Raw genomic sequence first — 24,992 nt, 5'->3', positions numbered from 1 at the left:
AGTCTCCCAGTGATGTTTTCGCCTGGCTCCTATTAATGGAACACTACATAGCTGGATTGGTATTCAGATAGTGAACATCTCTTTTCAGAAAAAGGATCTATAGTTTCAGACAGTTCTGTGTGTAAAACTGCAAGTCATAATTATTAGGTGATTCCTGAAAGGGAAAACAAAGAAAGCCCTGCCAGGCTCCTATAGCTGAGATTTCTGATACTTAGAATGGATGGAAGAAAAGGTGGAGGAAGGCAGTGTCTGCAAGGTCACAAGATTAACAGGCATATAAGAAACAGAATAGTATCCATCAAGGTGATGATTACTGCAGTCCTTTCAAAACTGGGGAAAGAGACAGTTTTAGTACCAAAAATTCTAAGTATACAATAAACTTGCTTTTTGATCAAGCTTTTAGGGTTTCAGGAAAGTGTACTCACTGCTGTAGGAAGAACTGTTCCTTTCCATTTCATTTGCAACACTGCTTAACCACAGACATAACACAATCCTTCTCTGTGAGGGAAACCGGGATCTTCGAAGGAAAGAACATTATAGGGCAATCTAAATATCCATCAAAGCTCCACTTGTAACAGCAGGAACTTAGCACAAGGAGGCAGGTGGGGTTGGTCAGAATTTATGGGATGTCTGTAGACATATTAAATGTCGTAAGTTCTTCAAAGCACAGGTAACACTGAAATGGAGTTTACAGACATCTGATTTAAAATATGCATGGTCTCAATCTGTACTCAATAGCTTCTCATATTAAAACACATGCAGAAGATACCATCTGCTCTTTATAGGCACTGTTAATCAAAAAGGCTTTCTGTGTCAGTGTAAGCACAAGCAGTAAAGGACAGATTGGGTAAGACTCCTGCTAAAAAGTGAGTGGTGCTAAATTCTGCTCTCTTTCATCCTGAGGTACTCCTGCATGCTTCATCTCAAAGCTTATTCAAGCTGTATCTCCTGGTCTGTACCCACATTTACGATACTTCAGTTTTCAAAACTCGTACAATGTTTTTGGTCCTTTCTTTACTGTTGAAGGACAATTTGTTAGGCAACAAACTTGTTATAGCTACTGATCATATGGAAAAATACAAGAAGGAGAGAAAGGGTACGAGCAATTTCCTGTTCTCTCAGCATGCTCCATCAGGTAAAGAAACCCAGGATATCTTCCTCTACATGCCTGGAAGCAGTCTGATCCTACAAACATCCCGTTCAAGCACTTCATACTGAAGTTAACAGGAGCCTGGAGAGCAGAATAGCTCATAATACACAGAAAAGGCCAATGGTTCTATTTTATCAAGATTTTTCTTCACTGTAATAAAATATTTCAAAACATGCTTGTACAAAAAACTTTAAATTTTAGTAACGTGGAAGATTAAGATGTGATTGAACAGAAAAGCTTTATGGTCACAAAATGCTATCCAATTTTACTGTCTCTGATTCAAACTGTAGCCTGGGTATCCATTTTCAAATAGAACTAAAACACACTGGGAGCTTTACACTCTCAGAACTGTTGTTAAGCTGCAGTATAAATTTAATTACAGAAACACCTCTGACAGAATTAAATAGTAGTGCTTCCAGTGACAAATAACATCACCGATGGCAGAAATAACAGTCACGTTTTATGTAAACCTATCAGTAACAGTGCTAAAGCCCAAAACCTAAGGAGCAAGGACCAAACATAAAAAAGATTTCTAATGCCATTCAAGCAATTATAACACTGAACTTGTATGGATACAATTAATTGAAAATAACCCAACAACAGTAAAATTCCACCTCAGCAAAAATACTGGATTTATAAGTCTGATTTACAACAGGCCATTAGAACTCAATGCACATACAACAGCATGCAATTCTGTTATCTTTAGCTTTAAGCTGCCTGATCCTTTTTTTATGGTTTTTTTTTCTTGCTATTTCAGGAATTTCAGTATAATAAACTATGGAATTCTGCTTGTTGAGAGAAAATTCCATAACTAAATTTCCAATTAAGTGGTCTTGTATCTACCGGGAAAAGGAGAGAGTGGTAGCTCAGACCTGCATCATGACTTTGTTGCTGGCACAACAACCATAACTATTACTGAAAGGACATCTGTGCTGATGAAGTTTAAGGACATTCTGTACCAAGAAGTTTTCCTCCTTTTTAACCCTCAGGGGCTACAGGAGTTCCCATAATGCACCTTCAATTTGTTAATTTCCACAGGTATTTGGGCTGTAGCTCATCTATATTTTCAATGGATATCTGAGATCTGACAAATGACAGTATTTGGTTATTACAGTTAAAATTCAAAGTTTCTGTTAATTCTTAATACCGTAATATGGTCTGGATTCAAATGTCACTGTCATTACTGGGTTTTGCCTTCCACTGGCTCCAACTACACAGTGCCTGGGTGGTGAGATTTTAACTCATCACTTGAATAATAGCACTGAATTGGTACTAGAATTTCCACTTCCTCCACATCCTAAAAATCTGAGTCCAACAAATTTAATTTATTTAATACATAAATATATTTCATTGATGTACCAGTAAGCAACAAAATAAGATATAATAAATATCCTATTGAATGGCCAGGGCATCTGACTATTTTTTAGGAGAGTGCATTTCTGCTGTGTATAATAATTCAGTATTGCAAGTATTATACCATGTTTAGATAGGACTGGATGAATGTGCTGGGAAGTCAGCACACGTTCAGACTTCCCAAAAGAAAACGGAACCACTCAAAATAACAAGGGCAGGAGGGGAGCAACAAATGAAACAACAAACCAAACAAAGTCGCCGCAGACCTATGTCAATAAATGGTGAAGCTGTTTAAAGTCCAAGGGTTGCTGGTTTGTGGTGCTGGATTACAGAGTAAAGCAAGAGCCCAAGAGATTTCACCCATATTCTGCCCTTTAAGGATCCTTGCTGCATAAAGAACAACTGGAAGCAGAAAGAAGATCCAGTGATCAGGAATCCGTGTGCAACTGTCAAAGCTGAAGTGCTCTTTCTCTAACGTTCATACTCTCTGCAGATAAACCACTGACTGAGCCCTTCTCCAAACTCAGGGCACCACCTGGACTTCCCTGGCTACAAAATGGGATTACGGGCTGTTTAAGATGTGTTTGGAGTCCTTCGTCCTGCCAAGGAGATGGGGAAACTTGTGAGACAGGCAGGCCAGCAGACATCTGAGGAACAGCTGCTGAGAACTTTAGAAGTTCCAGGAACCTTAAAGTTGATTAAAAATAGAAACAATTTAATCAAGGTCACATTTATCCTCAGAGAGAAAAAAGGAATTCTCTTTATATACTTAGTACAGTAAAAGTTCTTGCCATTAGCAACTCACAGCAAAATAAGTATTCCAGGTAGTCCTAGTCCATACCACTTCAAGATCAACATTTCCCAGTGGACCAAGAGATCAAACATTAACCTCAACAAGTCATCCCACGTATTACTGCATCTCCATGGCATCACCACAGCTAAGCGTGACAAGAGGAGCCAAGGAGCCACATGTCATTTCATGCTAAGAACATGCAAGGAAACACCACCATTTAGAAGGAAAGGAGCAGGGGGAAAGCTCGAAAAATACCTTCCTAATATCAACCTGCTGCACAAGGTTTACAGCTGATGAGTCACTTAAAAGGGGCCCATAGATACATAGGCACAGTCATGGCACCAAACTTCCAGGAGGCAATGGGATTAACCTTTCTCCAATGCACTTCTAAGAGAAAACATTGGATTCTGCATATTCCCAGAGTTTTCTCAACATACAGCAAAATGATACGGAGAAGTAGGAATAAACAAAAATCTCTATCCCATTCAGCTAAACAAGGAAAACTGCAATTTAAGAGGTCATGACAAATGGCAAATTAAGAAACTCATCTATATGGTCTGCAACATAAAACTTCAAAGAATAAACTTCAGAATTCTCCAAGTCAGGAGTGCCACTGAAACAAAAGCTTCCAAAATAACCTCTGAACATTGAAAACAATCGCCTTCCTGCAGCCACCACTACCCACCTGGCACAGCAGAGTGCCAGCCCTGAGCAGCTTGCTCCATGAATTTCCAGAAGTGTAAGCATACAGGATAGGGTTTTTCATATCACGTACTTGAGCTGGTTTCCTCCTAGCAACATTACCTAGCACTGCTCCTTACCACTATTTCCCTATATTAAAGACACGGGGAAGTTTAAAGAAAGCAAACCTGGTGATGGGAATACTAACACACAAAGGACAGATTTTGAACTCATAAATGAGAAGGTTAAGAACTCAATCAGTATTTGAACACTTCAGCAGCCTTATTTGGTTCTGGAAGTACTAAGTTCTCTGGTAGTGGTGGCTTTATGCGTTTGGTAGCTTTGGGGAGAGAATGAAGATAAAATTAAATCACAGGTGAGAGTACGTGTTTTAGACCCCTTGGTAATACACAAGATTCCTGTGGCCTGAATTAGTTAATTCCTAAACTGCTGATGCAGATGCTTGAGACTGTCAAGAAAACCATGCTTTCATTCCTTTCTTTATGCTCCCTTACGTTGATGTGAATTAAGAAAAGGGGTTAGTTTGTCAAACCACGGATATTCACATGCTGAGCTGAGGGCCGTCACACTTGGTGGTCTGGAAATCTTTAAAAGGACACAGAATTAAACATAAGTTTAAAAACACTGGAAAAGAAAAGGTACTTTTAGTTACTCTGAGCACAAAACACCAATAGGCAGACTGAACTTGTAGCACTGGCCACAATAAATACACTTCAGAGCACACGAGGTGACAGAGCAAAGGAACAGGGTATTCTCAACTGATTTTAAGAGCCCTGTTTGCACCCAATGGATTAAGAAATTTGTTCATCCTTCCCTGAAGGCTGCGTGTGTAACACTGTACCATTGGTGGAGTTACTCAGAAAAAATAGATGAAAAAAAACGTTTAAGTATTTCTTCCTCACACAAATTCTTGCTTGTTTTTTTTTTCTTATTTTCTCTCCCACAACTGGAACACCTATGCAGGGTAAGAGTGCTCTCAGGCACCACGTACACAAGCCACTGAAGTTCACCAGCTTCTTAGATAGCACACATTGCACTTCTTTATTCAAGTACCCTCCTAAAATTGTGAATCAAACATCAAACAGCATGAAACAAGTCCTAAAAAACACAGGAATGAAAGCAAATGTATCACAGCTCTTTCGCTGTCTGGCATTTGAAACTTCACCACATAATCCAGTTTGCTTCTCAGATCCCTTTTTCCATGGTTATTAGAGGTATGCACACTTTGTTCCTTTAAAAGCAACTTGTATTTTACATGGTCACACCAGTCTGAGAGATGTGGATCATAAAAAGCACAGCAAGAAGACAAAATAACATCCCAAACTACACAGATGGTGCTCATCCAACAGGCACACTGATCCCTCTGCGTTGTCTGACACGTACCATAATATCAGGGAAGGGAATGCTGCAGTGATTTGTAGAGGCACCGGGAGCTTTATTCTTCTTCTCATCAATGACAGTTGAGGCCAGCAGTGCCTAACCTGCCACAGAAATTCCTAGGCTTGGTTTCTAACTTTATTCTTGCAGAAACCACATGTTCCGTAAATAACTGCTTAGCACCATTACGTGTTCAGAATAAGCATCTCCTAACCACGTAAAATTCAATACAAAAAGAATAAACACATACCTAGACTTTAAACAAATGTGGAAAAAAAATATATAGAGCATTAATAATAAAGAGCCCAGAACTGAATTCCTACTGCTCACCTTAACATGAAGTGTGAGCACAAGCAACATGTGTCTATTTCAGAGGACCAAAAAGGTTCAATAGGAAAACAAAGAATAACTAAAGTAACTCCTAAGAAATAGCCTTGTGGGACACAATTTTGACTGAAACATTAGACTCCTGAAAGAGGAATAACATTCATTAGAATTTAACGAACCTCAGAAGCTTCAGATATTAATCTACAGAGCAAGTATTGCTGAGGTTTAATCCCACAGCCTTCACAATACAGAGTTCATCATCCTTTTACCCTCCATTGTGTTCTTTTAGGCTCACTGGGCATGGAGTAGGCTTTCTCTAACCAACCAGTCTAGCCAAAATCCTCAGCTCCCCCTGCAACACCCAGTGTGACATCGCCAGCCACAGCACATGACAATGTGCAAGTGGTCACAACTGAGCACACTGCTCACAGAGGAAAGTTAAGGGAAGCAAGAAAGCACAAAGAAAGTTGAGACCACTACCTCAAATCATCAAGTTTTTGACTAAGTCTATAATCAAACATTATCTTGCTTTACACTAAGGTCACCTCCATATTCTGACCATTGTTGCACCTCAGGTTCCAATTTGTCCTGTGTTGTTATTTTCCTTTTTGTGACTGCTCCAGCTGAATTTTGATGTCAGGCCTTTCTCTGGTATCACGCTGTACCTACAGACCTCAGGGCCCTTTGCACATTCAGAGCTTTCCTTTATTCCACGATACAGAAGTGCTGCCAAACACAGCAGGATGGAGATGAAGTTGTCCTGAAGCTGCCAAGAATTTTCATGGTGAGACATCTTCCTGAAACGTGTTCTTTGCCCGCAGCTTTGTCAGCTCTTCTCCTGGTCATTACTTTTCAGATCATGAACTGCAGCTTTCAAAGGACCTCACAACAAAGGTAAGGGATTGCCACGCAGGCACTCTGAGGAGCCCACTACTACATGGCTCTAGCAGATACTTCAACTTTTGTGGGGGTCTGTGCAGCATGATGCTTTGCAAGGGAAGATACAGAAACAAACAAGGGCACTTGGAAGGACAGACCTGAAGGGAAACACAAACGTGAAATAAAGCAGGAAGGAACGTTCATTTTCCCCAGAAATAAATGTAAGTTGCCCCTCAGAAATCAATTACTGGTGCAAGAAATCTCCGAGCCAGCTGCATCCATTTAAGAAGGCTAATGTAAAAGTTTGGGATTTGTAGTAACTACTTGTACAGTCATTTTTGTTGGAGGTGCTTGTAGCAACAAGGACTCACTTGAAGAGAGAGTGAACGCTTGCCTTTTAATAGCTGCCAGATGCAAGTCTGAAACCCAGCAGGGCACTTCTACTCCTGACTTCCCTGAGGATTTTCCATCTGGCCCCAAGGAGAGACAAGATACTGGACAGAACGTGGGTCTGATCCTGTCAGGCAAATCTAACTTTCCTCCTTGGGTGTTCTCATCTGCTGCCCACGAAAATAAATGCTCCACTGAGTGAGAGGTATCTGGCATCTTATCAAGGGACTATAAACAGAAAAGGGACAGGGTTCCTTAGAAGCAAAGCTTGTCTTTCTGCTCAGTTTCAAGCTTACAGGGGAGGGAGGGGGATGCAGTGAATTTTCACAGGGTACGAAGTTGTAGATTAAGGTTTGTATAGGACAAGATCTTGATTTAAGTAGACCCCAAAGCACTATGAAAACAACTCTTAATCGTTTGTGTAGAATTAGGGCAATTACACAGCTAACTCCACAGCATAAAAAGAAATCCACTGCACTCCAGCTGAATGCTGAACTTTTCTAATCAAAACAGTAGGAGCTAAATTAGAAGCAATGGAGTCACCCAGCTGGAAAGCTGCTGGTAAAACATCAAGTATCGATAATTCCCACATTCCTTTGCTACCAAGAAAATCATACAGCTTTTTCATAGCTGACTGATAAGCCCAGAAGCAGCGTGTTTAACTAACTATTGAAAGTCAGTGTTGCTTATTGAACCAGGTCAGCACCTGTGTGTATCTTTAGAGAGCAACAAATAGCCTCCTGGTTATCTCCAAGCCACTGTCTGCCTATGGCATACCATGCTGAAAGCATTGCAAAGTCAAGAACTGTGGAATAACTGCAACGTGCAAGCTTCAGCAAGGAATGGAGTCACTCTGTAGGTAACTGAATGGTGCACTGAAAATAAACCTTTGTTTCACTTATTTATTTTTAATACTGCTGCAAGAGTAAAAGGAAGACACCAACTACCACCAGACTGCAGAGGAACTGCAGTACAGGAGATGGTTGCTTTTCATTTCATAAAGCATCTGTTGATCTAGTCTGGGGCACAGATTAAGGCATAGAAACGTTTGTTGCTTCTCTTAAAGCATGAGGAATGAAAAGAGCTATCTTTGGGAGCCTTCTCTATGAAATCTTAAAACATGAATAGCCACATTAATCTGATTCAGAACTATAAGTAGAAGCGAGGTCTATATCTAAGAGCAGAAGTCATGAATGCGTTTGATGTATTTTAAGCAAGGCACTGAACTGCAGTTGTTATTTACAGATCAAAGAAGCTCCAGCAGTGTCCTGAAACAATCTAAGTGAGAAATGCCAAAATCTGATTTCATCCATGTCCATATGTTGCTTTGAACTCGTAATTCACAGAATCGGTCACTATATTGAACTAATTATCAAGCTTAACGCTTGCCAGTTCTGATGGCTGTGCTCTGTAGAGAGTCAGGTTTGAAGGGAGGCAGTGATACACTAGAAGAGGTACAGCCTTTATTGAAATCTGGGGAGAAAAAGCAATGAACATACAAAAAAAAATTCTCTCCCCATTCTAATCAGAAGTTAATTTAGTTTTCAAAACGATTTGCTGAAATACAGATTAGCAGAACAGTTTGGATTAATCATTGCACGTTAAAAAAAAAATGGTTAGTTCCTTCTCTCTAGCAGAAAAAGTTTCATTTAACAGCTAAATGGAAGCTATCTACATTACCTAAAATCTAATTTGGGCATTTTTTGTACATGAAAGTAGAATTAAAATGACAGTTTCACAGCACGATCTAATGTGTTTAAATTACTAATAATGGAAAAAAAAAGCATTGAGAACATATTTCTTCCGGAGGCAGGAATGTATCAGCAAACATGAAAAAAAAAAAAGTGTTCTGATATCAGTAATAATTTTCAGAAGTGAGTTTTTGCCAATTAATTACAGTGGTCTGAAATGTCCACAAACATTAGTTTGCCAAAGAAGTGATTTCAGGGATCACACAGCTTAGGGTATAATTAAAAAGCAATCTATAGGAAATAGATTATTACCAGTATTTAGTAGCTAATTTGTTAGCTAATGCCTTAACAAAGCTCTCCTTTGATTGCAGCAGGGGGAAGAAAACACAACTTCAAGAGGATTATTTGCTATTAAGACTTGTTCTCAATTATTGGGAAGGCTGATGTGCTCCTTTCAGGAGGCCTGCAATTACAATTGCAGAGCAGTCTCTGGGAAAGCCTGTGCTGCAGCCAGCTTTTCCCACATGCAGGATGCAAGTTTAGCATCTGATTTTCAAGGACAATTTGCAAAAGTACTCTCACTAATACGGGTACCTGCAAATGAACAGAGGGCCAAGCCGAATGTTCCTTGACACCAATCACTTTTTGTTTTTCTTAATTTTATTGCCACTTGTATCAGAATCTCCCTCCACCTTCCCTGTACTCGTTAATCTTATTTCTGAAGGAAACAGTTACACAGCTGATGGATTCTCTGGACAACATTTTTCATCACAGTAACGTGACACTTTCTTTGCTTTTCCCTCTGACAAAAATGACAACGTGAAGGATAAATATGATATTGATAAAATCTGATTAAAATTAGGCCTCATTATTGAAACTGAACAATTGTACTCACTGTACTGGAGCAACTACAACTGAAGCTACCAGCACTTGCTATCATCTACTACCATAGGTCCTCGCATGCTGATCAGGGCAAGGTTTTTAAACAGCATGCTAACCCCAGAGTAAACTTCAGCCACAGGAAATGCAATCCACAACCCACCAGGTTAATGACAAGACATGTTTTTCCTGCCAGTATTACCACTCTAAACTCCATTACCACATTCCTAGTGCAAAGACTTCCCCAGAGTGAAAGCTGCAAGTAAAAATATCTTTAATAGCATAATCAAACCTGAGCTGTAATTTCTACATAAAAGTTGGTTTGTGGAGCTGTAGCCCCGTTGACACAATCTCCGGAAGCCTTCAGCTGCACAGCAAAGCAGAGAGGCCCATTAATCATAGTTATCAAGACCGTCTACCCTGACTTTCATGCAGTTAGTGGAAATGTGCTATTCTACTTCAGCAACAAGGAGCAAGGCTAAAACAAACTGACCTAACCGCACGGGTCATTTCCAGAAATAGAAAGTATACTAGCAGCACAGCTGTACAGACCAGAAGGCAAAATGCTGCAAGAGTTTGAGGGGAAAAAAAAAAAAAAGAGGAAAAAACCCACCCCTAACTTGTGAGGTATGTAGCCAGTGGCAAAACTATAGTGGGCCAAATTTTGCTTTAATTGGCACTTGGTACATTAAAGTCAGCAAGACGAGATTCAGTTAAGTGCTTCATAGTCTTATATTTAATGAGACTCCTAAAATGCTTTCCTGTACTTCAGGATTTTGTATCAGCAAAAGCAAAAAATGGAGAAGATAACCTCCCACAGAGGTATGAGCTTATTACTTATTCAGATATATATGGATACTTCTTTATCAGCTCTTCTCTTTTAAAGTTAAGAGACAGCATGATGTCAAATGCAAACACCGAGTGCAATGTACTGGCTGTTATTTCCTTGGAGCACAGAGGTACTCTTCCAGGTTATATTTCTCTCTTATTTCTTTATTTCTTCTGTTTGAGAGCAGATTCACAGGCCTCAGTTTACTCATGACAGAAATTCACCCATGTCCATCACCTGCAGTCTTTAACTTGAGAAGACTGAAGCCTGGGACAGACAGATTTGGCAGTGACCTGACTGTTGCTGTATCTGCAGTGTGAAGCCAAAATATTCGAGCCAAGCTCTATTTTATTGTAGCCAGGCCTGCTGGCTTTGAAAAGCAAGAATACAGTTTTCACTTACTCAACTTGCATAAAAAGAAAATTTGCAGAGCTTACACTTTATTAGCTTCTATAAAATTAACAGAAAAATAAAAGTGAGATAAGAGCCTGGTTTAATAACACTATTTCCACTTGCAGTATACACACTGGACCTGCTTTGCCTACATTTCTATAAAAATAATGAAACTCATGCTACCATCTGTCCCTCCTGTTCCCTCCCCCACAAGCATTTCCAGCTACATATGAAGTGACTGCATGCTCTCCCATTACAACTCCATTTCTTCAGCCCATGCAAAGGGTCCTTCCTCCTAGCAGGGAGACCACAGTCAAACTGCTCTTCAAAATCAGACATCCCTGAACGGAAGCATCCCAGCACAGACCCAGCTTATGAGTGAGCCCTGTTCATGCATCTCTCCAGCCCCACCAACACGTGCCATTCTCCTCTCATCTCACAGGAGATCCTGTGTACCTGCACAATTCCAACTAGCCCCTCAGTAACAAAAAAAAAAAACAACAAACCACAAACAAAAGCAAACTCCAACCAAACAAAAATTATCAGCCTCTAATTTGGACTGCCATAGAGGTCGCTACCTATCCTTAAAAATATTTTTCTTTTAACTTCTTTTTTCAGTGGGATTCTCAAATTAAGGTACACATCACATGGAGATTATGTCAGAGATGACAGAGCTTACATTCTCTTCTTAATAACCATTTAGGCTTTATTTCATAGGACAGGAATACAGAGGGAAGAATGCTACAGACCTAAGGATCCTATTCAATTTATTCATGCCATATGAAAACCTAATCAAATATATATTTATATATGAATCCATAAAATCACTTCCAAACTAAATCTCACTTCATTTACTCACACAAATTAGTCCCAGGAAATTCAATGGGACTGCTCCCCAGAGCCAAACACAATGAATAGCATTACAAATTTCGTGTTTCCTTTGCAACTGGGTTGAGAGGCAGGTTTAAAGCAAAGTCAATTCCAAGACCCACAGATCTCCCCAAGCCTGGATCCCTTGTGATAGGCACCAACGCAATCACAGGCACTGTATGCCCTCTAGCGTACGGCTGCTGGAAACAGAAGAAAGGTCATTGTGCTCTGTTTTTTATTTATTTTTTAAAAAAGAAGCAAAAGTTCCCATGCCCAAAATTAACTTCTTTGCCATCAGCCAGACAAAATGTTTATTATAAGGACTGCTAGTGCATTCTCAAGATTTCCCTTTAAAAAAAACAAACAAAAAAAACCAACTAAGTAAGTTGTTTGTTCTATTCTGTTAGCTAAACCCAGCTAAGTTTGGCCCTTGAAACGTTCTGAAGCTAGGTATGACTTTCAGCATTTCCTTTTTTGGGGGAGAAGTTATCTGTCCCACATGCACCAGACTGAAATCAAGTCCTGTTTCATTCCAGACAATAAGCCAGTCCCTGTGTTAACTACTGCAAAGAATTATTCTGGTAGCTAACTACCCCAATGTCTCTTCAGCCGTTATTCCACAACGTTATCTGAACTGTGATAAACCACATCAGCTTTGTTGCAAGCCTTCCCCCCTCCCTTCACCTGTAATCTTTGCATTTTGGCTTCAACTTACCCGTTTCATGTTTCACAATTGGTGCCTACTTACATGTATGTATATATATGTTACATACATGTCACGTAGCAACAGAGCAAGTATTATAAAAATATACATGTGCATATATGTATTACACATACACATATATTCATAGATATAAAATCTAGCAACATATCAGGGTTGGGCAGAATAATTTGTGGTTAAATAGAGCATGGTTTCAGCAGCAGAAGCACAGATTTGAATCTCCTTCCTCTCCTATACAAGCTTTAGCTACATCCCTCCAATTCTGTTGCTGTACCTACAGATGAAAAAATCGTGATCACTGTTGCCCTCAATAACCTCCACAAATGGTAATTGAAGGGCTAAGGCCAGTACCATGGCTCTGGTCCCACACCAAGCCTGCTCCCCAGTACTCGCACTGCACCCTCAGGTCCTGAAACACATCTCTTGACCAGAGTAGACACTGTATTAAAGCAGAACTCCTGGTTATGATAGCATCATGCAAGGAATTTGGGGGGGAAAGCTTTTGATCTTGGATTGATGATTCTTCTGTTCTTTAGCAGATGCAAAAGAACCAGGTAATAGCAGCCAAAAGTACAAAAACCAGGTAACTGCTGTTAATGCTGACAACAGTATAGTTCTGTAAGGAAATCTGTCACTATGGAAGTCATTTTTTTTCTGTACTTCAGGCAAGAATTTCATCCTTGAAAGCCAGTCCTGTATTGCTAAACTGCCTGTTGTTCCAGACCAATCACATGCACTTTCGAAGGCAAATAGTCGTGTAAGTGTAAGATCCTTCACAAGGTATTCTTAAAAACAATATCATATTTTACATGTATATGCATGCATATGTCTCTTTGTACAGAGTTTATATAAACAGATATACCACACACACTCCTATCTTTTTAAGGTTAGATAACAACCTGCTTCAGCACAGACAAACAGAAATTGCTTCACCCACAAATGAAATGCGGTCTTCACCAGATAGAGCCAGAAACTCCTCAGCCAACTGCAGTATTACTGTACAACATAGTAAAACAAGATGTCTCGTCTCCCACCATGATGGCAGAAAGAACTGAGACAGACAAAATACAATTGTCCATAGTGGAATGTAACTGTGGGATTAAAATCAAAATCAACCACTCAGCCAAAAATTCCACACATTTTTGTTTGATTCTTTCTTTCTGCCTTTAAACAGTCACAAGTGTTAAGGGCAGCCAAATTTGACAGAAGTAAGCATAACTATCCAACCCTATGAGATGTGACATGACACTAGTGTCATCTTACCAGGCTACAATAACTGAAGATAGAGTTATTCAATATATTTAATTTGCCTTGGAAAGCTTCAATGTTATTCACTCAGTAACACTACCAGATAGCATTCTACCTACTTCTTTTACCTCTTTAAGCCTTTTCTCCTCTTGTTTACCATGAGGAGTCTTCTGTTGCCTTCCTCCCTCCTATTACAGTCACCATTCACATCAAGGAAAGGGTTTCTTTTCACATGTTTTCCCTCACAAGGGATTTTCAATGACTTCCCAATCCTTTATCACAGAAGAAGGTATTTAGGTGAGGAAATAAAAGCGGGGAAATTCATATTAACATTCTCCTCTAGAGATAGCATGTGGAATATGTTCTTGAAACCAGTGCCAAACATAAACAAAAGCACTGCCAATATCAAGAATACAGCTCTTAGATTCTTAAAGAACCAACCAATAAACAACAAAAACCTCATATCACAAAGAAAACCAGAACAAAGTTCTCCCAACTTTTTCATGCCCACAATGTCACTAATAACCCACAAAATGCATTCCTACATCACGAATGTTGCAGAAAACATTGCTTGCAAAAATGCGTCAGTAAATGGCTTTGAAAAGGTCTGGAAACAGCACCTCAGTTTCAAGCATGAGGTAAAATAGTTTCCTGCAAGAAGCATAGCAATAGTAAAGCATCCATTTTAATTTGAAAAGACTGCATTATCAAATCACATAAGCCATTTTTAATATGTGCAGTTTTCAGAAATGTTTTGTCTGTTTAAAGACCCCAGATGCAAGGCTGTACATTTCCAAATACAGAAACACTCTGCACTTGCGTCTGAGAGACCTGCTAATTGTGAGCTCCATTAACTCAATGGAGCAAGGATGGTTGCACTCTGCCTTAGAAGTGGATGTGGATGTTGCAGTTAGCCTGAGGAAAAGAGGGCATTCAACTGGAAAAATCCCAGATCACTGTATAGAGTTGACAAACAAACAACTCTCCCCATCTACACAGTACCATAAGGAATTTTCTCTCTGCCCATCCTGGAGAGTCCATTTATCATTCAGGCAAGTCACATAACCTAGTTCCCAAAAACTACTAAATTAGAAAAAAAGTGGGTTTATTTTGCAATCTGATAAAGTATTTTAAGTGTCTTTTTAGATTCCCATTTTCATTTTCAAATACTGCATTTATACTTGCATTTATTGGGAGAAAGTAATGAATATGTTGAACAACCCACAAAAATAGGAGAACTGCTTCTTTTTTACTTTTGCTGGGGTTCCAGGTCATGAGCTAAGTCATGCCTGAGCCCTTCTACCAGCGCATGGAGTTGTCTCCTGCTCTTACCTCACAATCCTTTACCTTCCAAAATGAAAATCCATTGAATATAGCTATCTAGAAATACAAGTGTTCGACCAGATATCTGACACAACTCCAGTGATACACACTCCAAAAAACAGTGGGGTAAGGGGCTTGGGGGAAGCAGAGGGTTTTGGTTTTTGCAATTTTTTCCCCCCAAATTTCCTCCTATTAATCACATCACTTAACTTACAGAAGACTTTCCACATGCCAGGGACTAGCTAGTTAGTTCTTACAGTTGCCATCCCTTCCATGAGATTGCTGCTGTTTTGTATGGGAACACTGAAACCTAAGAAATGCTGGTTGCTCAGCAGAAGTCAAAAACCCACAGTCTTACAGATCCTGCCTAGCAAATTGCTGGTTAAAGCTAACCTCTCCAGAACCACAAAATAAAGTGGAACTAGCCCAGCTTCCCAGAAGGTAACAGAAGGCAGACACTGCACATATTTTATTAGAGAGGATGTTTCTTTTTCCAAATGTTGTATTAAGATAGAAATAGGCAAACAGGACACTATCAACATCTGTTCTGTAATACATAGAATGATAGAAGATCAAAGATTGAATTGTGCAAGAAAAAAAAATGTCTTAACATTCTCTCTGTCCTTCAGTAATAGAGACTAACTTCAAAAAAAAAAAAAAAACCACAACTAAATACCCAACAACCTAACAGCTAGGAGAACAGGATATTTATACAAAGCCCTGGCTTGGTCAACAATGTCTAAACATATCTCAGCTGGTTTCTACATTTTTATATGGAACAACGGATGCTGAGGAGGTTAATCAAAACTCAAAATGTAGGAAAATGCAGCAGGTGCATCTTTAAGGCTCAATTTGCTTTCAGTTGTTTCAGATGCCTCTCACTTTCCCCCAGGTAGTAAGTCATTTAAGTGGAGATTTTTTTTTTGTTGGTAATTTTTCTGCTAGTTCCTTCTTTCAAGTCATCTGTGAATTATAAAGATCCAGCCCTCCACCTCCTCTGTCTTCAAATAGTGTAATATTCATTTTAACTCCTTTCCAGTCTACCTCTGGGCTACAGCCCAGCCCATCTGCACTATTTTTGGAAGTGAGAAATTAAAGCCACACAAAACATCCACTCAGCACCCACTCAGTTCTCCCAAATGCTTCCACAGTAACTCACAGCAGAAGGGACACCACTTCACAATGACACTGCTTGTGCAATGCTGAACCCTGCATGCTGATACGTAAAGCAACTCGCTGCCCAACCAGCTACTGCGCATATGGAAACTGGACAAAGCACTTCATTTTCTCCTGTGTTGTCTTCTCATTCATAATAACATCCTTTAAGACATCTGTTAGAGTCCTGTAACATTAATGGAAATGGAAGAACTCCAAAGGCAACTCAGGGGTTTCTGCCTTTTTCCCATGAACTGAACATTATGGAATTTTAACAGATGTTCTACTTGGTCATAGTTAATAAAATGAATTATGCAGGAATTAAAAATCTGGCTCCATTTGCTTATGTAAGATCTCAGCAGCAGAAATACATTCCCATTAAGAAATTCTAGAGGATTTACAGTACATTTACAGTCAACTCCTCTCTTGTTATAAGATGGCTGAAGATTCTACAAACTAATTTTCCCTTGTGGAAAACATGAACACTTTTTTACCTGTTCGTTGCCTGCTTTTGGTAGCATGATGCAGTTTCCACACCAGTGCATGCTGGTACACTCTGATCACAGGAAAGGACGACTTTCACTTTGATTTGCTTTGGAAATGATATCAGGAGAATTCCACAGCTTTTCACAGCCTCTAAATTCCACCATTTATTCAAAGTCTTAGTCAGCCACTTAATAACCCTATTATACATTGTCACAAAAGCACACATCATCTAAGAGGAGAGCCTCTTTAAGGCTACTACTGAAAACAGAATGATGCTCCACGCTGCGTTCCCCCTTAGCCTGTTCAGAGTAGGTGAAAAAGTCATAGGCAAAACTTCCAAGCATGTACTCATGCTTTGTTCTCCACCGAGGAGAACTCAAAGGAAACTCCAAAAAGCAGTACATATTTTGCTATCTTTCTTTTCTACTATCTGCCTGCACAGAAAGTTGTCTGATGAGAAGGAGGGGAAGTAAACGAGTAAAAATCAAATAGGGAAATAACTATTACACCAGAAGAGCAGCAGCACAACAACTAATGAAAATTATCTAGAACAGAATAAGCATGCCTTGAAAAAAAAATCCACAAATACTACATGGAACAAAGAGAAGAGATTTCAAGACTGCATTCCCTTTATAAACAATCAGATTCATTTCCAAGCAACTGGCAAACAGATCTTCATCCAGGCACCAAGATCTGCTTTATGTAATATGCAAAAACTTATTCTGATGCAACAACAAAACCTTCCTTAAAATCTGGCTCAGTAATTTTGTCAGTGAAAGACTGCTGTTTTCAAAGCATTAATACTCACAGATGCTTCTGTTTCTTTTTTCTTTTCTTTCTCTTTATTTTAATGAGTACCTGTGCACTGAAACCCTTCTAACCAAAAGTGCACTCCACTGGAACTAAACCAAGGGGTTTGCCTAAGTAAAGAACCAAAACATATAAATGAATTCTATAAGCATAAAATACAGCTGGAGTCTATATACGCTATGCAGCTACCAGGATGAGCCCAATAATGAATTATTATAGATTTTTATCTGAAAATAGAGACTTTCCCTGAAGAAAGAAGTCTATTTAAATAGAGGGGAAAATATCAAGATTAAACATCAGGCTTACATTATTTCAAGCTGAAAGTTCAGTATTCAATTCTTACTTGAATAGACATTGCTTTACAATATTTAGTGTCTAAAAATGCAACGTTCTTAACAGGGTGTTAAACTCAAAGATTGTATTTCATTTTGTTCTTAAAAAACATCACCTATGATTTGTTTCGTTTTGAAAAGAAAGCACATTTCATTTGGTAATCATTTATTTCTCATTCTATTGGACAGATTTACCCAAAAAGCAATACTTGAACACAAATCAGTTCTGAAGGATCTTTTATGAATATACATAATGGAGAAGACCCCATTAAATTTCCAACAAAGTCCTGCCATTTTGAGTAAACAAAGTTATCTCTGCAGGGTCACACACTGTGCCATGAATATGATCTGCAAATTAATTACCACCCTGACATATGTCAAAACAAATTTTAAGGAGAATAGTACCCGCTCGTAACCATGTGTTTTATCTACCTGTTAGTATGCAAAAACTGTATTCAATGGCATCTAAATTTATTCATTTATTCAGAACTCCTCAGAGAAATCAAAATGACTCGCTGGCCTTTTTTTTGCCCATCTTCAAATGAAATTGGAGCGAACAACATGTGTTTAGTGAGCCAGAAAATAAGTACAGGATGAAGCTATGGTGGGAGCTGCATTTCAGAAAAGCAGGTGTCATTTCTGCAAAAAATAACTAATTTTTGAAACACTCAGAACTGCTCAAATAAACTGCAGTGCATTGTCATTTCTCAGCACTTCTGGGAAGACTAAATGTGGGACTTCTTATTTTAGGCAATACCCATCTTCATCCTGCATTGCATCAAGACCTGGGTAAACACAGTTTTCAGACTAAAGAAAGGCTTTTTAAAGCAGAGCTACTGAATGCAGGCTTAAAAGCCTCTGCAACTAGCTTTGTTATCAATGGTAACAGAACTAAAATGTCTGGAAAAAGGAAAAAAAAATAATTCAAATCTGGTTTATTCAGTTGAGTTATATAAGAAGTGAATAAATCCCTGCAATTCACACTGAAAACAGTAAGGAAATAATGCTTTCTGCAAAATAGCTGCTGTTTTCAAATGAAGCACACCTTGTCTCTTCACTGAAGGTACTTGTGGTGCAACTTTTTGTTAAGAGATGACCTCCTGAGATGCGATTTTCTAAGCAGTTTTGCTTAGATCGGTGTATGTCAAAGGATGAAAGAAACCTCTTTGAGCACTGGCTAAACTGAAACAGCTCAGAAAAGACTGTCTATTTTATAGAAATATTACCATCAGGAAATGTTTTATGTTAAAAAAATCTAAAATTTAAAGTTTCAAGGAAATCATAAGGGGTAATGCAACGTGCTAAACAAGAGTTATCAAGAAGTCACACAAATGCCATATTTGAAGAACTGAAGTCAGGTGCAAAGGCCAACAGCCTGCATAGAGGCTCCCATGGGCAGGTCTCAGTTGCCATAGTTCCAGATGCATGCAAACAGCACCAGTGATGAGCAAAAGCTAAATCAACAGCTAAGGCACACAGTGAACAACAACATCAGACCCTCTGCCAACACATCTAATTCAGTGTGCCCAAACCAGGGTAACAAAACCCTACAGATGAGTTTTTCTTCTTTTGTGACTGGTCCCTTCAGTTCACACAGGGTATCAAACACTTACATGACACAACCTGCAACGGGCAGCACATTTATGAAGAGATGTTCAGTTTAGAAACTATTTTCTGTCGAGCATGCCAAAATAATGTTATCTCAATTTTCTTTTTTGGCCAACACTGAAGTACTTTTGGCTTCAAGCAAACTAACACCATATCACATCCATACACTGGATGACTAAAGGCATTTCTTTCACACATTTGGAGGGTGGAGGAAAGAGCGAGCACAATCCTTCCCATAGAGACAGAGACAGAATCTCTTGGTATCTGCTGGCAAACATATTTAAAGAAAGTCTAAATCTGCCCCCGTCAAACTTGGCCTCATGCCACCAGTTCACCATTGTTGGCATTTGTACTTCACATGATGCAATCACAAGATTAGAGGAAGCTTCCAGTACTTCATGGTTTTCACCATGTTAACATATACATTTTCATCCTGTAACAACTTAGCAGCAACAGAACTGAGAGATAGAAGGGTAGATGACTTTTTGTATGTGCCATTGGTCTTTCTAATGCACATTATCAGATTCTATTTCAATTAGAGGTCGAGAATGAAATATGCTTGTACTTACAGATTATGGTCAGAGCAACTAAACTCAATTGTACTGCTATTACCTCTGTTAGTAAACAAAAGAAAGAAGCAAGGCAAAGGAATCAATGTTTAAAAAGACAAGTGTATTTACCTCTCTTAATACTGTACTTTTATAACCTCGATAAAGTCCTTGAATACCCTGTAAACCAACAAAAGAAAGCATCAGCTAGAGATAATTAGTTTGCCAAAGGCCACAATTTATTGGCTATTACGAAGCAAGTACTGCAGCCTTACAGACTGTCAGACATGAGCTTCTTACAAATTGACTATATTGATTATAACATATTTATGTATACTGTATTCCCTGATTTACAGTGCTGGTGGGTTTTTATGTTCATTTCAAAGAACAGCGTTCAGAATAATCAGTTATAGAAAAGAAAATATACCTTACAGTTAAAACTGAAAGTGCAAGCTAGCACAGGAACACATTACTTCAAACTCCACCTCCCTGATGTTTGGCAAGTATCCATTATCTCACACACACACAGTCATTTTGAAATGACTCCTCTTCTGCTTTAGTAATCTATGCAAAACAACTTATGTCCATCTTCTTTGATTTTACCATGGCAAATATTTTTCATTTTTAACCAACTGTTAATTAAAAACCATTTGAAAAGTACATACACAATATCTTATAGGACGATATCTTGGGCATTTTTTAAGTCCTCCAGTCAGCAACAAAGACAGTGAAAAGAATACAATCAAATTGTATTCTTTTCAATACTTCTCCAAGAGAGCACCACCTTTTAGACCAGAATGACCAAATCACAGAACAAAACTGCAGGGATCCTCTTGAACAGGGCTATCACAACAGTTTTCATTTACAAGCAACTAAAAAAAACAAATGGATCATTAAGAAGTCATATTTATGTCTTCCTTTTCCTGGCTTTTCTACATGGAAATTTGTATAATGTATTTTCAGAAGCTTTTTTTTTTTTTAATGGAATACAGCTTGATAAATGCCCCTTTTGAGGCTCAGTAAAACAGTGGTTTTACATAAATGAACAGTATAACTACTGCAAAGTTAAAATAAAATTAAAAAATTTTTCTCAAGTTATCAATGCTGGAAGAGTATTAATTTCTCCTAAGAAGCCTCTCCGAAATCTTTAGGATTCCCTCCCAAATTCTGATTCAAAACCCATTCAGCAGACTCTAAATACACAGACTTGATGTCCCTGCTGTCCCAGACAAGGACCATTTGTATATATCCAAATAGTTTGAGGAAGCTTTTTAGCCCCTTCCTCCCCCTCTTCCTATCTCCCTTTGCCTCTTACATAGGTGCCCATAAAAAAAAAAGTTGCTTAAAGTGTGTGTGCATGTGCTTAAGTGCACACAAATGGGAGGAAGGTGGAGGTTTGGTTTCTTTACACATACTGCCCACTGCTTTTAGCAACAGATTAATCAATGGAAAAGTACTGGGAGAACACTTAACTAGAGTAAAATTGAAGAAATGCTTCTGCACGTGTGTAGCATCAGTGAGAAGAATGAAGCAACTTAACTTTTTTTTTTTCTTAGAACTCACCTCATGGTACAAGGTGTGGGACAGAATCCGAAAGGTTCCAGCAGAAGGTGAAACCTGGGCCCTTTGCTTGACAACTTCAGATGGGACCCGTATGAGGCATGCAACCTGCAAAAGAACGATATGTTGGGACAGCAATTTCTTTTGCTGCCTCTTTTACTCTTCAGCTGATAGGTCTAGAGTCTGTTCCCAGTACAGAAACCTGAGAAACTGAAACATTTTTGTATTTATACGAGCTGAACTTAAAAGCTGTTTATGGGGAGCTTGTGTATTTGTTCTCAAAGCAATATGCTTCCTGAAGAAAATTTGTACTAACAGAAAAAGGTAAGCACCCTTGAAAATAACACTTCAGATTTCAACTTCCAAAATGGAAGTAGATTTAGGTGAAGGAAGTCACCAATAAAATAAAAAATTTCAAGTTACCCAGTCTTTCAGCAGGCATAAGAAATTTTCCCCTACTTTCAGACGCCTAATGTAGATATCTGGGACTTGAACAACAGCAAGTGTATTTCCTAGATAGGTCCATTGTGCCCTCTAGTGACTGACAGCAAGAGACACTCCAGTTGCTCTTAGATGCACTCAACATGTTCAAGGCGTCCCTTAAAACACACACTGGGTTACATTCAAAGTAAAGCACTGGACTCATTTTTTTTTCAGTGCAGTTAACAAGGCAAGGAAGGCATTTTTTGCTGGGTGTAATAAAACCAGCGTCACAAACCTCAGCTTTATTGAGAACGTTAGACATGGCATTTAAGTGTTTATCTGCTTCAATTTCAGGTTAGAGTTAAGGTTGTATGAACTTAATTTTCCGAAATGAAGCCTTGTCTCTAGAAAAATGCTTGGTTACCAGCACATAACCCTTTAGGAAGAGCTGCTGTCTTCTGATACCAGAGATACTTCACATAGTGCTGGGACTGGTGGCCAAACACCAGAGATACCACATCCCTTTGCCAGGCCTTGAGCCTTCGTCAGTCTGCAACTTGCTGTGGTGGATCTGGCTCCTAGAAGGAAAGGTGATCACCGAGCATTTGAGATCAAGGCTCACCCAGCAGAAATCTAGGGCTGCAGTGGCAAATCAAGCAGATAACTCCAACTCTCACACGCTGCAGAAACCTTCTGCCAGACTGTACAGACACACAAGTGCTACAGTGACTTGAATGATCACTTGCAGGTAACACAGTATAAAGTTTAAGTTACAGTTTCACAAAGTGACTGAGAAAAAGTCTGTTATCCCTTTATATTCCTAGAAGTTCAGCAGACAACAATATCCAGAAGTCATTACTAACAGATACAACTCCAAGTGCTATTCAATTCTCGGGGTCAAAAATAACAAATGACCCCAATATGTCAGGAAAATAAGAACTGTCAAGTTCTTTGATAGTTCAGCATAAATATTTATAGAACTTCATGCTTCATAACACTCCATGTCCTTATATTAGCTTTTTATTCCTTAAAAAATGTGGAGACAGGAGAAAAACTTTAAAGAGGCTTGGATGAAAACAATCTAGTCGACCAAGAGCGGGCAGAGAACACAGCGTGGCTTTCTGACATTTGGGGTGCTGCAGTTTTGGCAGGAGAGAGGTGGCTACAAAGCAATGTCTCTATTTCCCCCAGACTACTTGGGGAGGCTTGCATTTCAATTTAACTTTGATGTTTCTCCCATTTGAATTTGAGCTTAGAAGGGAATCTCTGGCTGCACAAGAACAAAAACAGCGATTACGCAGTGCTGTTATGAAAGGAAATAAAGGCTCATGTCATCCAGGCTGTCAGGTTGGCTCCATAGGGCACTTCTGTACTAGAAAAGCCACAAGCCGCAGCTGCTAACATCAGGCTGAAGGGTGACATGTTCAGCATGCAACTGAACTTAAAACGTGCCACCTTATTTGTTTCTACAAGCATACCCTACTATCAATAGCAATTCAAGCAGTCTTTTGATGTCAGTCAACACGGGTCTTCAGAAGGGAAGCATGCAAGACTAATTTCACACATGTTCAGACCACAAGGTAAAAGAAAGTAACAAATCAGTGCAGATGGATGCAAAACATTGCAATTGTATTATACTCAGATCTGAATCACTTCAGTGCCTTCCAGGTAATGCTGAAGAAATTAAAAGAACACAATGCACATTGCCACAGTTTGTTTTCTTAGCTGAAGCTCCTCTATGATAACACTGCACTGAGAGAATACTTACTCTAATTTTCAGACAGCTGAACACTATGAGCAAAATGCCACTGCACGAGCAAGGATGAAGGGTATAATTGCATGGCTGCTCCACAGTGGATCTCAACATGTGTTGAGAACACATTGTTCACATTGAGAACACGTGTTCAGAGAAGGGCAACGAAACTGGTGAGGGGCCTGGAGCACAAGTCTTATGAGGAGCGGCTGAGGGAGCTGGGATTGTTTAGTCTGGAGAAGAGGAGGCTCAGAGGAGACCTTATTGCACTCTACCACTTCCTGAAGGGGGGTTGTGGTGAGGAGGGGGTAGGCCTCTTCTCCCTGATAAGTAATGACAGGACAAGAGGGAATGGCCACAAGTTGCGCCAGGGAAGATTTAGATTAGACCTCAGGAAGCATTTCTTTTCTGAAAGAGTGGTCAGGCACTGGAATGGCCTGCCTAGGGAGGTGGTTGAGGCACCATCCCTAGCGCTGTTCAAGAAGCGTTTAGATGAGGTGCTAAAGGACTTAATTTAGTAGTTGGGTAGAGATAGTGATAGGAGGATGGTTGGACTAGATGATCTTATAGGTCCTTTCCAACCTTATGAACTTATGAACTTATGAACTTATGTGCACTTCTACCTGCACCAGCTACTAGCTAAATAAGTTGCTCTGCACATTACCAGAAGTGTGAAAGCACAACGATGAGTATGGATGCTAAGTTTCACTCTGCTGTAATTCACAGTAGGTCACACAGGTGCCCATAATTCAGGTACACAAGTGCAGCTCTCCCTCACCCATAGGCTGCCCACACCTAGGGTCAGGGCCCAACTGCAGGTGCTGGTGCTTTTGCTAGGGCTGCTGGCTGCTGTGGCAGTACTACCCAGGGCCACACAGAAACACTCCTGGAAGGGCCCACGGGGAGATACAGGCTAACCAGAGCAGGGCTAGAAGCATGCTGGACAGGAGAAACAGAAACATGGAAAACAGATAACAACAGGAACTCTCACAGTGGGGGCCCATTCACTCCCCTAATCACCCAGATTCCAGGGAGAATTTACTTTTTAATCTCCCAACTGTTCACACAGATGTAGCTTGTGCCTTCCCACAGAACAGCACAATACAACCTGATGCGCTCGGGGCATTCCTGTGAATCCTACAGCTTTTAGGGGCGAGTCAGTGATTAATTAGCCTTCTATCAGACATCTGTGTAGACAGGAACAGGGAGGGTAGAGAACTAGGCCCCTAGGTACTTCAGCCTACTTTAATGCACCTGATAACAGCATCCTACAGATAGGGGCAAGCTCATTCCTCCAAGCAAGCGCTGGTTCCATGCTCTCGTCCTATCTGCTGATGGGAGCAGAAACACAGCATCAAGATCACACAGACCAAGTTCAGAGGGAAAATGAGT

General features: G+C 39.6%; 1 protein-coding gene across 2 annotated transcripts in view; it reads right to left on the bottom strand.

Annotated features, from left to right (window-relative positions):
* SLC25A26 (solute carrier family 25 member 26) overlaps window positions 1–24,992 on the bottom strand; it is an 81,113-nt gene that overhangs the window by 40,792 nt on the left and 15,329 nt on the right. For both annotated transcript variants that reach the window (XM_065749574.1, XM_065749575.1), the window contains exons 4-5: window positions 21,428–21,532; window positions 19,997–20,044 (exon numbers count right to left, since the gene is read on the bottom strand). In XM_065749574.1, coding sequence (XP_065605646.1) covers window positions 19,997–20,044; window positions 21,428–21,532 — 153 coding nt within the window. The remainder of the gene's footprint in view (window positions 1–19,996; window positions 20,045–21,427; window positions 21,533–24,992) is intronic.

This window comes from Cyrtonyx montezumae, unplaced genomic scaffold (genome assembly GCF_038088225.1).
Source record: "Cyrtonyx montezumae isolate F1298 unplaced genomic scaffold, pur_monq_1.0 scaffold_6, whole genome shotgun sequence".
Lineage (NCBI taxonomy): Eukaryota > Metazoa > Chordata > Aves > Galliformes > Odontophoridae > Cyrtonyx > Cyrtonyx montezumae.
The sequence above is the reverse complement of the archived record's forward strand: the minus strand, read 5'-3'. Positions and strand labels throughout refer to the sequence as shown.